The sequence below is a fragment of the Notothenia rossii genome (genome assembly GCF_949606895.1).
Source record: "Notothenia rossii genome assembly, chromosome: 8".
In the NCBI taxonomy this organism is placed as follows: Eukaryota; Metazoa; Chordata; class Actinopteri; order Perciformes; family Nototheniidae; genus Notothenia; species Notothenia rossii.
In genome coordinates, this window is record NC_136906.1 from 69,756,739 (window position 1) to 69,774,898 (window position 18,160).

The following is an 18,160-nucleotide window of genomic DNA, read 5'->3' on the forward strand; positions in this document are numbered from 1 at the left end:
AAAACAAGGGCTGTCTGATTGATACAAAGCTCAGCGATGATAGATGTGCAATAATAATGAGGCACATCTTTAAGACTGCATCACCATCTAACTTCTGCCTGTCCTACTAGTATTACATCATTGTTTATGACCCAGCATGCACTCCTACATTATTGCTTTGAGTTGTTTGCACCAAAAGCTCAAATTTCCAAAGTGTTGAAGATAGAACAGCACAGAAATAATAAGTCTGTTTCCATTAACTTATCCTTCTTTCATCTACTCATCGCTCCATCTCTTCCCATCCTCCTTTGCTGGCCCTCTATTGTCAACTCCTTCACGCCTCAGCTCCTACATGTGACCTCCTAGCAGGGGGGACGGCCAGCAGCAGGTGAAAGATCATGACCCCCCCATAGAAAGACTCACTGCCCTCCTCCTGTAGGCCGAGCTCCAGCCTCAAGCAGAGCTTAGGAAAACAGGAGGAGTTTGCATCTCTTGACAGCAGCAGTTTACCAGGGAGGGATTTAAACACACTAACAAAAGGTAGCCCTCAGTACAAAATAAGGGTTCGGCAAATCCCACCATCAGACTGCCTTGATATTGTGACAAGAAAATAGTTGGTTCCAGTTTGTCTCTAACCATTCAATATGTTTTGGTGAACTCTCCTTCTAATCTGTTGTTATTAAAACTCTCAAAAAGTTATGTAACAGCTGTAGTCATCCAATATGCTCCAGTATCATGCCACATATGGAAACACAGTTGGATTTCTTCCGCATGCAGTGCGTTTGAACTCTGCGTGCTATCTGGAACTGTTTTAGGCAGAGGTCAAATAGTTTGATGACACTGAACATAAGGATGTCAGGTATATATTCATCAAACACAGGCATTTACTGTATAAACATAAACACACTTAACCATTTTCTCTATAAACCATTGCTATCATACACACGAGTGATGTACAGTTACACACACGCCACCTGGACCTCAACTCCACATACACAGCAGTTTGAGGAGTGATAATCTTCAAGGGAAAGAAATGTGATGTGCGGGACATCCTGTGGAGCCATCCATCGGAAAAACATCCAGTAAAAACATCAATCAGGAGAGAGAGAGGAAAGAAAGTGACCTGACAGCTGCAGCTTATCATAAACTTCACCAGACGTCACTACTTCGATTTTTTTTCCCTGGTGACAAAGATGTTTACACTACGCAAACTAATGGTTGTTTGATAATCAAGGACACAATTGATATTCAAGGACACAACTGATATTCTTATTATATTTAAAGATCTGATAAGAAGATATTTTGATGTATTTAACTGACTCTTTTGTATTCCTTAAGAGTCTACAGCCATTACACTGAGTTTGTGCGGAATAATTCTACTAATGTCAGCCTGCTAATATGCTTATGTTTTGAAGGTCATAATGTTTACTATGTTCACTATCGGTTTAGTGTGGCTGCTAACAGGCAGGTGGGGATTTGACTAGTTTGGAAGATATTTGATCATACACCAAACAGTTGGATATGTAATGAATGTGTGTACCAAATTTCATAGCTACTCATTTATTAGTTATTGAAACATTTCATCGGACTTAAAAATGGCACTAGAGATCAACACAACCATTAGGATGCATACTCTAAGGGACATAAATGGCTGTAGAAATTCCAATGCCAATCATAAAATAGTTGTTCAGGTATTTTAGTCTCGACTGACGTTGTGCACCAACCGAATGACAGGCCGACCAGCATTGCCATACCTAGACCCAGGCTGCTCACGTGTTTGAAAATAATCTCTGAGAACTCCACAATGTCATGAGAAGACAAGCGGAAGACATTAAATCACCAAGACCAAACTACTGACAGACAGGACATGGGAGGAGAATCTGGTCTCTCCTGGGTTTTACATTACAGGATGGCACACCGGGGGGAAGAAGGTGCTAAGGTCGTCTCATCTCAGATTACATTCTCACAAGATTTAGAAGTGGGAAAACACCTGCTGTCCTTCTCTAACTATAAGGAAGGGTACTATCCAAGTTACTTCTGCTATCTAATCAGGGGTTAAGCAAAGTAAACATTAAAACCAAATACTTACAGAGACCTAATCATTTTTTACATGACTCAATAGAATAAATGACTGAACTCTAATCTTAGTCTTGAAGGACTAGTTTCACAATTTTCTGAATATGTTTATTCACTTTCTTGATAAGATTTAAATGAGAAGATTGGTATCACTGTGCAAGGAACATTTGAAACTACAGCTAGCAGCCTTTTAGCTTAGCTTAATTTAGCATTAAGCCTTGAAACATGGGGAAATAGTGAGTTCAGCAATACATAAGTAACAACATGCTATCACCAGCATCTCTAAAGAAGTGTAAAGAAAACCATAACTAAATGTTTTACAGGGGTTTACGTGTCCAGAAAAAGCAACTTCCTGGAGTCTAGGATAATCTGCTAAAGGCTGGTTGTTTTACCCTGTGTCCAGTCTTAATGCTAAGCTAACATAGTATGCTACTGGCTTTAGCTTTATATAAAGAGTAGTGTCAATCTTACATCTAACTCTCAAGAAAAAAGTGAATACTAGTAGGCGGATATCCAAAATGTCAATCCACTTGTTTGCGACAGCAAAGCAGTAGAGGACAACATAGATCAAAAGAGCCTTGTCAATCATAGACCCAAACTTGGTTTCATGGTGATGTTGTGCATTAATTATCACTTGCGAAGACTGAAGTGTGAAAGCCAAACAAACTGTTCACTTCCACTTCATGTCCCCATCTGGTGCTGTTGCATAACAGCCTGAAGTCTGTCCATGTAAAAAAACAAAAAGGAAGTATGATTTGAGACTGTCAAACTTATCAAAAATCAATCGTTGGGCAAAACAGGTCTTTTGTCAAAATGATGCTGCAGTTATTTAAGTAAAAGGGTCAGAGTTAATCATGTCTCATCAAAGGCCCCTAACTCTATTTACTGCATGTTCCTTCTTTCCATCACACATGCCATCTCATCATCAAGGGTGAATAACCCTGCCCCAATGCCCCATGGTCGTCATTATGTATCGCTTATGAAACCTGTTTCACCATCAATCTCTCCATTATCTTTTTATCATCACTCATCCGGGTCTGCCGTCAGGCCTGAGGGCACAAACACACCTGTTGCACTGAAAACACGGGAGTGCACGAGCAGATTTATTCCACACAGAGAAGGGACTCTGCTCGAGGTAAAACTCACCCTTTTTCTTCGGAGTTGTCTTTGCAGAGAACACGTAAACAAATATTCGACTCCGTGCTGCTGCTGCTGCTGCTGGAGACAAGTCTTTCTTCATTGGAAGCGGCTAAAACTTTTCCTTTACACTTAAATCTTCCTTCACGTGGGAAGTTCGCCAGCTCACACACGGTGTCCTCGTTGGTCCGGTGGTAAAAACTCAATCACATGGTTGCTGTCATCGTCACATCTGATGTGCGTGGGGAGATCGCAATTTAACTTCGAGATACTTCCAGTGATTCAAATGTGCCTTTAATAACACAGCATTTTTTTAATAAGAAATATATATCTAAAAAGTACTTCCATTACAGACCCTACTTCTAACTCAATTTTATTTTTATTTTCAACCTAGTGATGATGAGAGACAGTGGTGGAAAACGTACTCTTATAACTTTGAATTAATATAAAAAGTAGCAATACCATAGTCTGCAGCTAAAATTCTCCCTTCAAAATCTTACTGATGTAAAAGAACAAATGTATAATCATCAAAATATAGCCTATTATTAGGCAGATTGTCCCATTTCAAAATAACATAGGTTATTGTGTTACTGAATTAGTGAGATTTGGAGATATGTTAGCTTTCTGGCATTTATCCCTAGATCCAATGCAGAAAATACCATAAGAATCTTATATCTAGGCAATAGGATCATATCATGCTTTGTCTTTTGTCTGGTTACTTCAATTGAGTACAACATTACAGTATTTTTACAATAGCAAATGTTTATATAATAGTTCTTGCATTGTTATTTACCCAACTACTGAAGAGGACTTAAGTTTGTGGCGAAAAACAAGTCCAAACACAAGCAAAGTCTAAAAATACTGGTATGAGTGGAATTCCCTCTTCAAAAATGCACATCACAATGTTTTCAGCAGCCTGAAAATTACTCTGAAAGGGGCCTTAGCCTAAACAAAAAAACCTGTTTAATATACAGTCTCCAAGCTGCGCCCATATTATGGTGTTTTATGTGTTCAACTTCACAGTTTAATGTTCTCTCTGACATTTGGCTTCAGGGGGTCTCAGTGTGGAAATGAGTCGTCCCTGAAGGTCCGTGTAGGATTTACAGACAGTAGCTGAGGTCACATAGTTTTAGGTTTGACCTCTAAGGAAACATATGGGGCAAGGTAGATATGTTCCATTCATGTTAAAAGAGTAATGGAGACAAATAGTGACTGTGATCTGTGCACTTATATCTTTATCCCCCCTTCTTCTAAACTTTTATTTTACTGATCTCTTTTCATTGATGGGTCGATTCTAGTGACCTCCCTGCACACCAACATAATGTCAAGGAGACCAAACCAAACTGAGTCCTTTCCTCTTTATTATTAGCCTCATCAGGCCATCATTAGGGCACAAAAACACAGCTTAGGCAGTAGGGGCAGGACGCGAATGGAAACTGGGTCATTATGAGGAGCCCAGGGGGGGGTGGAGAGCATATTTCTACACCTATTCCTCCCTCCGGACTATTACCTTCACTCAAATCTTATTTTCTTGACAAAAATGATATGTTTGCAGCTCATGTATGTATTGTCTAACAGAAGCACATCATGTTATCTGAACAGAACTAATAATAAAAACCCTTTCTTTTACATTTTGACTTTTCAGTCTCAAGGTTTCTGCGAAAAGTGAGTAATACCTTAGGCACTGGAGAGGTTGCCTTCTATACAATTGTCCCACGGGGAATAGGCTTGGGCCGGGCAGCCTTTCCGTACAATATCATCTTTCTCACAGCAAGATGACTTCATTGTCAACTGAAACCAGTGAAATCCTGAAAGTGATAACGATTCCCCCTAAGGTAGAAGCTGAACAGACAAACAATGCCACAGCTGTCTGTTAACGTGTCCTCTCAACATGTCAGGGTCTAGTTTTCCAGCGAAATAAATTATAGTCAGCTAATAACTGTTTTTTCACATACATGTGTGGGCATGCCCGGCCATTTGCAGTTAAGTGGGAGACCCATAGTCCAAATAGTTTTAAGTTCAAGTGAGAAGTTTGCAGTCATGAACCTTTGGTGGCCTGAAAACAATTTCCAATATACTGGTGGTGACTTTACTGACATTTATTTAGTCGCTGTCAGATAAAAAAAGCATAGACAATCCATTATGATTGCTGTTAGATGAGGATGCAGGTTTCATATCATCATTTGATAATGAATTTCACCTTTTAGCCTCCTGTGTTTTCTGTGTTGTTTTCCAAAAATAAAGCATGTTAAGAGAACATTAGTTTCATTTGGTTGTCACTTTACAACGTCTTAGTTCCCTTTACTATATGTGATGCTCTGCAATGTCAGGAAATTATGTGTTGTTCAAAACAAGCATTTATCTCAGATGACTTGGGCCGTGAGACACACAAAATGACTTCCTGACCTCAAGATAGATATTTCCTGCATTTAACGATGTTTATGTACGTCTGATAATGAGCGAACATGAGTTGCTGTGTACTTTTCAGCCATAGTTGTCCATTTGTACTCACTGTTTTTTACAGGACTGCTATTTCACCTTAACATTTGGATTTCTTCAGATAGCTTGGATTGTTTTAAGTCAACCTCGATTGTATGAGGTACAGCCAGTGTATAACTTACAGTAGATGGGAGTCAGCACGCCCCTAGTTTAGAGACTCAAGCAGGAACATTTGGCTTGTAAACAAAAGCAATGTACTTCTGTAGACGGGGGCATACGATTTTCTTTTGCCACCTGAAAGAAAGGCCTATAAGTACCTACAATATACATACACATATATATATATATACCTACAAGTGTGAGCTACTGTATATTTAGAATATTTTCTTCACCTTGGCAGCCCTTTTCTTACAGAGAGCTGAAGTCCTTATCTATGCTCTTTCCAAAGCCACCTGACTCCATGTACGCAATATTTACTTACCACATTACATCACATTGCTAAACTGGAACGAAACTGGCCAGGTTGGCACTAGTCAAAACATTTTTACTGTTCATTCATATGCGAAAAACTATTAAAACAGGATCTTCTGTTTTATTTTTAGCAAGAGCGGCATAAGTAATCCATGTTTAAACATCTAAATCCCTGCAGTTTATATCCATCATAAATGACTGCTGGTTTTCCTTGAGAGAGAGAGAGAGATGTTTGGGCATGGCTTTTTGAGTTTCGATCATTATATTTGTGTGTGTGACTCAGCTGACCCGTGTGATACTGTGTGAGCAGGTTAAGGAATGAGCTTATCTAAGGTAGACTTACAAAGAGACATGGAAACGACAACTGCTATTGAATTGAGTCACAGTAGAGATAAACGATGTCTAGTGTTTATGGTGTCAAAGGGCATTTTGACGGATTAGAAGCCAAAAATAGGAAAAGAGATATTAGTCTCGCACAAACAAAGGCTGTGACTGAAGAAAAGATGAGGGAAGCCATAATAAAAAGCAAAATATAGACTTGACTGATCATTGCGTGCTAGATATGATTAGATGACACACAATGTTGGTTTTGAAAATCTCTTCAACTCATCATTGCAGGCAAAACAATACAGAAAAATGCACTGCAGGTTCAAACAGAATGTTCAGAATAATGACTTTGCTTGACTAATGCTTCCATGTCTTTAACGTCAATACATCCGTTTAGATTAGCACTCAGATCTTTTTGACACAGGTTTTGTACAGCTTGACCTTTTTTTCACAATTTCCCAGACAGTCTTCCCCTGTAGGCTATACATGGCAGATTTCTGTTTCGCTTCTCATGCATGCACTCACAAGAATCTGTACATGTTCACCTAGAATCGTTAGACAGCTTATCTCCTCTATCGGCTGTGAAATACTGGGAGCCCCGGTCTGCTGCTTTCAGTTCAGAGTGACGACTGTGTGAGAGAGCCTTTGTGATATCAGAGCCTGAGACAGAAAGCGCTGTCGAGAGTTTGCCAGGATTAAATGGACATTAGCACATGAAGTCGTGAAGAAAGCAGGAAACGCCACAGGAAATGCCTCAGTGGGTGTGTAATGCTATCTCTGATCGCTGCCCATGTGGCACCCCCCATTATGTATGCTGATGCGGTGGGAAAATAGTGTGGCTTTTGTACGTTTGGCACACAAATGAGATGCTAAATATACTGAGATATTTGAGAACCAGGGGATTTGTTTCTGTCATAAGACTTCAAATATTTGTTAGATTTTTTTATATTGTACACCTAACTATATTAACTCAATAATTAGCAATCTATTTATTTTCAATACACTGGTTTTTCATAAATAATCATTATGCAAAAGTGTGCAAATGCTTACATTTTGGTCAAAAATGGTTGAATTTTAAAAGTAAAACGAAAAACAAAAGAGAGTCTTTTCCTATCTTAAACTCCCTAACACAAATATATGATTTTTTCTGCAACAAGTCTTCCTTCTGTCTAAATAAGAGCCTCATAAAAAGTATTTAATAAAATGTACCTCTGACAGAAATCAATTTACTATTTTATGTAATTTGTGTATTGTTATTTGCAATGTCTTGAGTTATTTGTACACTACTTAGACACTATTCAATCCATGTTACAAAAGTTGTTTTATCTGAGGGGCCCTGAGCAGTCTCGCCCTGTCAGAGACAGCGTTGGTATCTAATCAGCGCAGGAAGAAACTGTCATCACTGTCATCGGGCTCATACAACATCCTCGGGAAACATTAGTTCACACTTTGTTATTCTCCTGAGTTCACTGATTAACAATATTACTATTTCTTTGTGGCTCAGCAGTCGTGAAAGAATCAAAATGATGACACAGAAGCAGCTGGTTGGCAGGTGGCAGCATGAATTGCATCCGTTGATAAAACGAATGTTATGGTATCAGGAGGGCGATCAGATAATCTTCAGGACATATTTTATAAATACGCTTTGGACAGTTTTTCCTTCTTTATGGGCCAGTAACGCCCGCATGTAAATTATGTATAGTCAACAATGGCAGGAGATTGGAAGATTAAATACAAATTCCCATGAAGAAGTATGTCATGAGGTGTTATGTAAGAGACATCAGTGTAAAAGTCACACAATCCATTAGTGTTTGACCTCAAAAGCACTTTTTTTTCATCACGGCTGTTTTTTTCTTCTATTTTTGAAATGTTATATGTTACAGTACCAGCTGGTGTCACGTCATCTGGGTGGCTGCACATCCCTGGTTCTCATGCCCAAATGACACTAAAACTCGAATCAGCTCAGTGAGTGAAATAATGATCAAAGAATAAATAGGTTCTACCTATAATGATGATGAGTGATAAGGTCCTATCTGAAACTAGTTTTAGATATGTCAGTGAAGAACCAAAACCATGACTCATTTTATCTCAGATCTCATCACAACAAACAAAATACCTTTCTTTTCTCAGTTTACTTTGTCTCACATCCATTTATGAATAGTTGGCATTGGCTTTATTTTCTTATTGTAATTGGTCCTACAGGCTCAAACTGCTTTAAATGTTATAACAATAATACATTTTGCAACCTAATTTACAGTAAATAGAGAAGTGTTGAAGTAGTCATCCTTTATTTTGCTCATAACTTGGCTTTCACATCCCATGAAGGTAACAAAACACGGAAACAAATTCAACATTATTGTTATGATTTCTCTCCCTTCCTAACTGTACAGCAGCAGTAAGCCACAGCCTGACCTCTGACCTCACATTAATACCTTTCAAGAGCATTTGAATTTGCACCTGGTATGGATATTTCTAAACCAGGTGCCACTTTACCACCATCTCTTGTGACTGATTCGCTTACATGTTCACTTTAACAAGTAAGTTAGAAGTCCCACTGTGCTTATTCTCCTCTGTATCGACCCCCTGCTCAACCCACGGCTCAGTTTCACAGAAACCTGATCCACTGCTACCTACAAACCTTGACTTTAAATCCATCGCTCATAATCTTGCTCCGTCTTTCATCCATTGCATGTTGGTTGCATTACAGATCATATTTGAGTATCATCCACACCCCCAACCTGAACTTCAGGAAGGTGATATCATGTGGGGGGGTCTGAAGGAAGTGGGGGTCTGTTTTCTTCAACAGTGAGAGTCCAGGTCATCAAACCTCTGGTTCACCTCAGACAGGTTTCATCTGTCACAAAGGAAGCTTTGTTTAAAGCTTGAAACAAGGGACATTATTATCAAGCTGTGAAAGTGTGTGAAATCTTTCAATCTAGAGACTTGGTGATAGAGCAATGTTTTTATATGATTGTAAAAAAGTAGCAATTGCCATGTGTGTTACAGTACACAAAGTTAGAAGGTAATACTCCAAACATTATAAAACAACTGAGCCTTGGCATGATTTTGAGAGCAGATCTTCAGAATCACACATTTTGTTGGGAGAAATGCTTCCCTCCAAACAAGAAAGAAACCATCTGTTAGCTGTATAGAGACTATTTCCCTATGAAGTTCCAAAGAAATTATCAGATATACTTTGACACATATACAAATAAAATGTCTTGCATTGCTTCCCATTAACTAAGTTAGAAGATTCCACTTTTGTAATATAGACAGACCCCTTCAGGTGTCCCAAAATTAAACTGTCACACTACGTAGGAAGACCAGATGCTTTAAAGCAAAATGTCAAGCTGTAACCAGAAAGCAATTAGCTTAGTTTAGCATAAAGGTGGAAATAAAATAAGGGGAAAAGCGTTTTTTGGATGGGAGCAATGACTTAAAGGTGGGGTAGGTAATTCACTTCAGAAACACTTTTTGTTATATTCCATGGAATGCTCTTAACATCCCGATAGCAATGAATACATTCAGTGCTTTGACCATATACATTCAAATATTTCATCTGTGGAAGCCGTGGCGCTGTAAAAAGCACGACCAATCATCTGAGCCGGCCCGGCTAAAATAAATGGATGGCCTACCTGCCTGTCAGCCTTCCATCTGTGCACAAACTTATCTCGTGCCCTCATTGGTCATGTGCGCGTTCGTGTGTGTTGGAGGAGGGGCTCTGTAAGGAAGTCTGAGAGAAGGGGCAGATTTCTTTGGGCTGCGTACTTTCAAATTCTAGCGCACTCGAGCTGGTTTCTTACCTACCCTACCTTTGAGTGTTGAGTTTTGTCGTCCTCGTGATATTGACATAGCCGGATATCTCTTTGTCCCTGCTTGTAGGCTTTATGCTAAGCTAGGGATAAATTAAACAAGCTTATTTCCCAAAACGACGGCGTCTTTCATACATTAGACACTGATGGATCTGACACTGATGGATGCCAGAGCAGCTGCACTAATGTTTCAAATGGATTGAGTTTGTTCATTTTCCATATTTCAAGACTTGATGTTTAGTCTCAGAAAACTAAGCAGGATTTCATTTAATTGCCAAAGGTCTAAGTCTCTTTTAGTGTATTTCCAAACTATCAAACGATCATTTGAACCAGACTGGACCAGCTTACAGGGTCCCAATGTAAATGTTCTCACTAGAATATTCCAAAAGGAGCCAGGATGTCACCAGAAGGCTCTGCTCCGTCTCTCTTTATAGATAGCGGACAGATGGAAGTAGGCTGCTGCTCTGCTAAAGTTAGCAGTGCAATTAGTTCACACACTAATTAGCTGAGCGCGGAGCAGAGGCGCATCAGATTTCCCAGGTGTCTAAAACCCGTTTCCCAGCCCTGAATAACAGTAAATGAGGTCCTGGCAGTAGCAGCAGGAAATATCCAAAAAAGAAAAACATGGCAGCTCCTGTGATACATCATTTTTCACCCAACAGTTTATTTAAGTGTGGTTTAGTTATGGGGAATGGGAATGGACATTTTCAAGGACAAATGTTTAACATAGTTCAACTAAAAGAGCTTCAGAACGTCTTTCTATCCCTTGAGGCAATTTATCATCATTCTGATTTCAGACATGCAGTATACAAACCAGCAAACAAGCTATTATGTGTTAAATGAGTGCAGTTTCCTTCTGGATCACACGCTAAATATTTTTGGAAACAGCTGTGAAGAGCAAAAGGTTTATTACAAATGGTTTATCTCAAACTACCATACATAAACCCAAAATACACCCACAGTACTAATGTATTAATTTGTAGAATAATTATTCTGGTAAATGGGGATATTGATTTAATTCCACTGCCTGCCTCTCATTGAACTCAGCTCTTGGATAAAATGTGGTTTCACTTTAGAGCGATTCCTGAGAAGGCCACATTCCCACATGCTTGTATTTGTTGGTACTGCTAGCCAAGCATAGCACTTCATTGGAAAGAGAAAATAATGTCTGATGAGTGTTACTTTAATCTGTGTGTATAGGACCTGTGTGTGTGTGTGTGTGTGTGTGTGTGTGTGTGTGTGTGTGTGTGTGTGTGTGTGTGTGTGTGTGTGTGTGTGTGTGTGTGTGTGTGTGTGTGTGTGTGTGTGTGTGTGTGTGTGTGTATGGAGGTGAACTATAGCCAAATAATGTGGAGGAAGGGATATAAAACAATTAAAGCTCTGTTAAGGAAGTGCGGCGCTGACAGGCAGGTGCAACAGAAACCCAACAATGGAGTGTGAAGGGCTGGTGAGCAGATCAATGTGATACGTGACGTTTATCATGAACGTTGCCAAATACTTTACTTGACTGGACACATTTAACATTTATAATAGACACATGTCATAATAGGGTAAATGTGATACACTAATATTAAATTACTTCCCTGAAAAGCATACTCCTGCTTATCTTAGGATCACATACTGATTTTTTTTGGCATCGTCTAATGATTAGGTGGGACAGTTTTATAGGATCGACTAACGTTAAAGCATCCAATAATACATCCGAAACTGAACCAGTAAGTTGAGTCCTTTAGAGTATCTTTCATCAAGTGCCACAGGAACATAAATCACATGTTTTCCACGATATTGGCCTGTTCTTTGAGACGAATCTGGAGGAAAATATTTAAACTTCCCCTCTGCCAGACAACAGTTTTGTAAGAATTGGGTTTCTGCACATTGTTATTCGTCCGACAGTGGAGAAGAAATGCTCTGGCACCAAATGAAAGGGGGGGAGGTCTCGTTGGAACATTAGCTATTCATGCACTTGTATTCCCCTGGAGGCACGGGATCAGGAATCCCACCCATTTACGAGAAACGCAACGTCTTAAGGAAACTGATCCAGATCTGAGAGATCAGGGTGGAGCGCTGCTTAGCGGTTTTTTCTTCACTCTCAATAACAAAATATTGCTTTTCACTTTCTGAAAAGGCATTATCTGTCTTTTGAGGAGATTTAACTGTCACTCTTTTACAGAATGACTGGCATTTGAAAGAAACTGCAAGGGGCTATTTGAAATACCTCTCAAATCTTGAGGGTAAAAAGGGCCCCCTTCTGAAGGTAAACCTGTCTTTGCTCCATCACTTTCATCCACAATGCATTTCTCAAATTGCTTCTCACGGCATATTCCACATATTATAGACCTATACCAGCAACCATACTTGATCCAGAACCAGAATCCAAACAGAGTAGAGCCTGGACTCACAAACATCACATCATGTGTTTCTGATCAGGAATCTTAACATCTAGATACAGATGTTGTCCCTTTACTAAAAAGTGACGTATAGTTCACAGTGTACTTTAGTATAATGCTGAACTCCTCTGGTCCTTTTTCCCTATGATTTATTTCTTTTTTAATATTTTGAAATGTTTTGCCTGTGGAGTTTGTTCCATTTCCACGTCTTTAAGGTACACATGACTATTTAGACAATATTACTATATGGGCGTTATTAACATGATGGCAATATTTAATTCACAGTAAATGTAAATACATGTTTTTTTTTTTTTTCTCTATCTCCAGCCTTGCTTTTAACAGCTTAACTTCACATCCATAAATGCACTATTTATTACCCACCATCCAATCCCCAGTCAAACCACCCTACTTGCCCCCATAAACCACACACTGATCCCCACAATTTCAGCCATAAACCTCCCACCAGAGAGACTCCATCTTTAACTCCATGTCCAGATCAACAACAACAATGCCCCCGCAGCGTCAGATGGACAGCCATAAATCACAACCCCATACACACCCAGGAGAGTCAATAAATAGTGTTACAGTTATGAGGGTAAAGACATGGTGGTGAGCCCCCGGTCCCCCCGAGGGTCCTGCAGGCTGAGGCAGCATGCGAGCCAGCGTCCCATAACTCTCCCATTCTTCCAGTGACAGAAAGACTTTTCATGCCCTCATTTACTTGTGAATAAATCATAGAGGGGAAACACTGCCATGCTCTTATTCTTCGTTTTCCACCAGCAATGAGGGAGGGTTGTCTGGAAGCGTTCTACAGAGAAGAACCAGATGTTTGGGTGGAGACTGTGTGAGACAAAGAGAGACAGAGATAAGGAAAAAGACAGGGAGAGGGAGGTTGAGACAAGTTATTTCCAAGTTAACCATGATGATTTTTACCAAAATAAGAAGGCAAATTATGACAGACAGTATGATGTTATAAGGACCTGAACGTATCAAGGTTAATGAAACGAGAACCAACAAGTTAAAGTCTTTCAAGTGGTGAAACTAAACACAATACCCATTCTTAAGTGCGATTTTTAAGGTACTTCACATGAATATTTCCATTTGCTGCTCTACTTTATACTTTTACTCGACATTTTCCAAGCAATTGTTGTACTTTTTACCCCATCAAATGTATTTGACAACATGTGTTACTAGTAGTTACTTTCAAGATTCAGATTATAACTGTGTATAAAACTATGACTTTGAAGAACTAACGCTGATGTACTTTTTGATTAAGCTACCAAGCAGTTATGAAAGTTGTTGACTAATGTCTAACCCTAACATCTGCAACATTATCTGAATGCATGCATCTATAATAAAGTGATATACAGGACTGTCTCAGAAAATTAGAATATTGTGATAAAGTTCTTTATTTTCTGTAATGCAATTAAAAAAACAAAAATGTCATACATTCTGGATTCATTACAAATCAACTGAAATATTGCAAGCCTTTTATTATTTTAATATTGCTGATTATGGCATACAGCTTAAGAAAACTCAAAAATCCTATCTCAAAAAATTAGAATAGTTCCTCAGACCAAGTAAAAAAAAAAGATTTATAACAGCAAAACACAATCAAACATTTGAAAATGTCCATTAATGCACTCAGTACTTGGTTGGGAATCCTTTTGCACGGATTACTGCATCAATGCGGCGTGGCATGGAGGCAATCAGCCTGTGGCATTGCTGAGGTGTTATGGATGCCCAGGATGCTTCAATAGCGGCCTTTAGCTCATTAGCATTGTTGGGTGTGGTGTCTTTCAGCTTCTTCTTCACAATACCCCACATATTCTCTATGGGGTTCAGGTCAGGGGAATTTGCAGGCCAATCGAGGACAGTAATGCCATGGTCAGTACACCAGTTACTGGTGGTTTTGGCACTGTGGGCAGGTGCCAGATCATGCTGGAAAATGAATTCCTCATCTCCATAGAGCTTTTCAGCAGACGGAAGCATGTAGTGCTCTAAAATCTCTTGGTACACAGCTGCATTTACTCTGGGCTTGATGAAACACAGTGGACCAACACCAGCAGCTGACATGGCTCCCCAAACCATCGCTGACTGTGGGAACTTCACACTGGATTTCAAGCAACTTGGATTTTGCTCCTCTCCAGCCTTTCTCCAGACTCTGGCGCCTTGACTTCCAAATGAAATACAAAACTTGCTTTCGTCTGAAAAGAGGACTTTGGACCACTGTGCAACTGTCCAGTGCTTCTTTTCCTTAGCCCAAGTCAGACGCCTCTTCCGTTGTCTTGAGTTCAGAAGTGGCTTGACCATGGGAATACGGCTATTGTAGCCCATTTCCCGGACACGTCTGTGAACAGTGACTTTTGATACCTGGACTCCAGCTTCAGTCCACTGTCTTTGAAGCTCCCCCAAATTCTGGAAGCGACTCTTCTTCACAATGCTGTTAAGGCTGCGGTCATCTCTCTTGGTTGTGCAGCGTTTCCTGCCACATTTCCCCCTTCCAACAGACTTTTTGTGGATGTGCTTTGAAACTGCACTCTGTGAACAGCTTGCTCTTTGAGAAATTTCTTTTTGTGTCTTACCCTCCTGATGGAGGGTGTCAATGACGGTCCTCTGGACAGCAGTCAGATCAGCAGTCTTCCCCATACTTGTGATTTAGTTTACTGAACCAAGCTGAGTGTTTTTCAAGGCTCAGGAAACCCTTGCAGGTGTTTCGAGTTAATTAGACGATTCAAGTGATTCGTTGAACACCCTACTAGTATACTTTTTCATGATATTCTAATATTTAGAGATAGGATATTTGAGTTTTCTTAAGCTGTATGCCATAATCAGCAATATTAAAATAATAAAAGGCTTGCAATATTTCAGTTGATTTGTAATGAATCCAGAATGTATGACATTTTAGTTTTTTTAATTGCATTACAGAAAATAAAGAACTTTATCACAATATTCTAATTTTCTGAGACAGTCCTGTAGATATAATTCTGACGTGGACCATTGTCCATAACGAGTGCTTTTATTATTTTTACGAAAATGTTTGAATGAAGGACCTATACTCATATTGTTTGTTTGATACACTATAGTATTAGTACATTACCTTCAATAAGAGAGTAACATCAAGATTTGTTATCATCTTCAGAATATGAGTAACACCTTGGTTAGACAAATTATGTGATGCGTTTGTAAATAGAAACAACCCCCTGGATCTCCCCTTAAAGTTTAATTTCACACCAGACTAAATACACTTTTCATACATTTTCATGCCCTTCTCCTTCAACACTTCCTTGCTAATCAGCGCACTGTATCACCAATCAGTTACAGCCATCTTTAACCTCACAGATGCCAGACCATGGGAATTGATACATTTAATCCTTTCACTTTTATAAAGGGGGTTTAAGCATGGCCATCGTCTGAGGGGTCGGGCGGTTGTTGCAAGTGTGTTTCTGTTCAACCCCCATGACTGAATCTATTTTCTGAGGCACCTATGACACTCATCTGGACCACAACAATGCCCCCTTTCTCCTTTCCGCCTCACGCTTGGCTGGCTTCTCTGAATACAACCCAGGGCCAAATAATCCATACCCCTGAACCCCCACACAGCACTCACATACGTAGAAACACACATGAATACACATGTTGGCACTTAAATGGTCACATGTGTTTTGTCTCACTGGAAATGTAAGTCTCACTTCTTGTAGGATCTACCAACACACTCCTAAAACTCTTAGCTTAAAGTGGACCTATTATGCTATATTGGGAACCTATATTTTAGGGCCATACCTATCCAAAACATGTCTGTGAAGTTTTTTGCTTAAAATACCAAACAGATCACCCATTGTAGCCATGGCTCATACTGCTCATACACCTCTTTTGAAGCCCTGTTAGAGAAACGCGGATTTTGGGTCCTTAGCTTAAAAAAAAAAGGAGGAGGCAGAGCTAATGCCTGATCATAATTCTACCGGAGATAAACTAAAATTCTGCTGTGATAAAACGCCATCCTGTTCTAAACCACATCAAGGATTATTTGCCTTTTCTCTTGCGGGTTTATCACAAGGTGAGTTCCTTTTTTTATTTCCTGCTTTTTAAACACATGCGCTCTACAGCAGTGTTTCTCAAACTTTTTCATACCAAGGACCACTTAACCAATAAAAAAATGAAAATGGTACAAACAAGTGGCAACATGTGTGATGAATGTGTTGCGCTGGGCTATATCATGCAATCGAAAGTGAAACTTAAGCTAGCTCCATTGCGGAGATATTCCCACGAGAGGGCGGAAAACTTAAATGTATTTATTTATTTCAAATGCGAAATTTTACCAATATACTCACGGACCACTAGGGGGCACTCACGGACCACCAGTGGTTCGTGGACCACACTTTGAGAAGCACTACTCTACAGTACAGGTTAGCTCTGAGTGTTAGCGAGGCTTGCTAATGTAAACAAAGACGAGATAACCCAAAACAAATCAGGCATTGTTTCTGATGGCAACTTTCTGTGGGTCCGCCGCCGATATTACGTCATATCTGCAGCAAATCTGCATCCGCTCGTTGTACCCCCATTTTTAAAAGATTTGGGTGCGGAGGAAAAGAGAAAGGGTTTTATTTTCTGACGCTGTGTGACTTCCCTGACACACCGGGGACACATATTTATGTATAAAAGACCTCAAAAACTGCATTTTGCATGATAGGTCCCCTTTAAGTAAACACCTACACATGATCAACTTGTATTCACTCAGAGCACTAAATAAAACAGGCACACTATACATGCTGGAACACTTGAACATACACAAGAGAGCAAATCAGAATCACAAAATTCAGAAGTATAACACTGCCCTCATGTGGAGTGATTGAAGAAATACTTTTATTTTAATTCCTCTTCAATATAAATTAAAAAGAAATATCAAAACAGTGTCCACTCTTGGGTTTATCAGTCTTATTTTGTTCAAAGTTGATCCACATTTGGATATACAACTCTTTAAACTGAGGACAGGAAATCAATCTAACTCTAAATAATGTGAACAATTGTCCACTGTATTAAACTGTACACAGATACTTCCTATGGGTTTTCTCTTAACTTAACCTTTCACTTGGAACAGTTATGCTATTATTATGCATAATACTGAGTTGTGTTTGAATTACAACACAAACCCTTTTATTTCATATCATTTCTTACAATCCATTTGGCTTGAATACATACAACACAAAAGTATTACAAACTATAGCCCATTCATTCACAGGCACCCAGTGTACAAGGACTATAAGTGCAGCTGTAAAACAAACTTTAAACTTACAAGACAAAAAATAAGGACATAATTGAGAGAGTAAACAATGATATTTTCCAGGTTTTTATTATATATTTAAAAAAAGAAAAACATAAGAAAAATAATATCATGGGATAAAAAGTGAAAAATTGAATGTTTAGATATGCCTTTGAATGGAGTAGTTATACAGATGTTGCCTGTTACCACACTCATACGTCTAGTTTCTGTGTGAATAGCTGATAAGCAGCTATCAGTGTCCGGTCTAAAAT

The 18,160-nt window shown here is 39.3% G+C and overlaps 1 protein-coding gene across 1 annotated transcript in view; it reads right to left on the reverse strand.

Moving 5' to 3' along the window:
* LOC307016923 (pleckstrin homology domain-containing family G member 1) overlaps positions 1-3,374 on the reverse strand; it is a 61,564-nt gene extending 58,190 nt beyond the window's left edge. Inside the window, exon 1 of the mRNA XM_079646307.1 lies at positions 3,202-3,374. Coding sequence (XP_079502433.1) covers positions 3,202-3,295 — 94 coding nt within the window. The 5' untranslated portion in view covers positions 3,296-3,374. The remainder of the gene's footprint in view (positions 1-3,201) is intronic.
* Between the last annotated feature and the right edge of the window lie 14,786 nt (positions 3,375-18,160).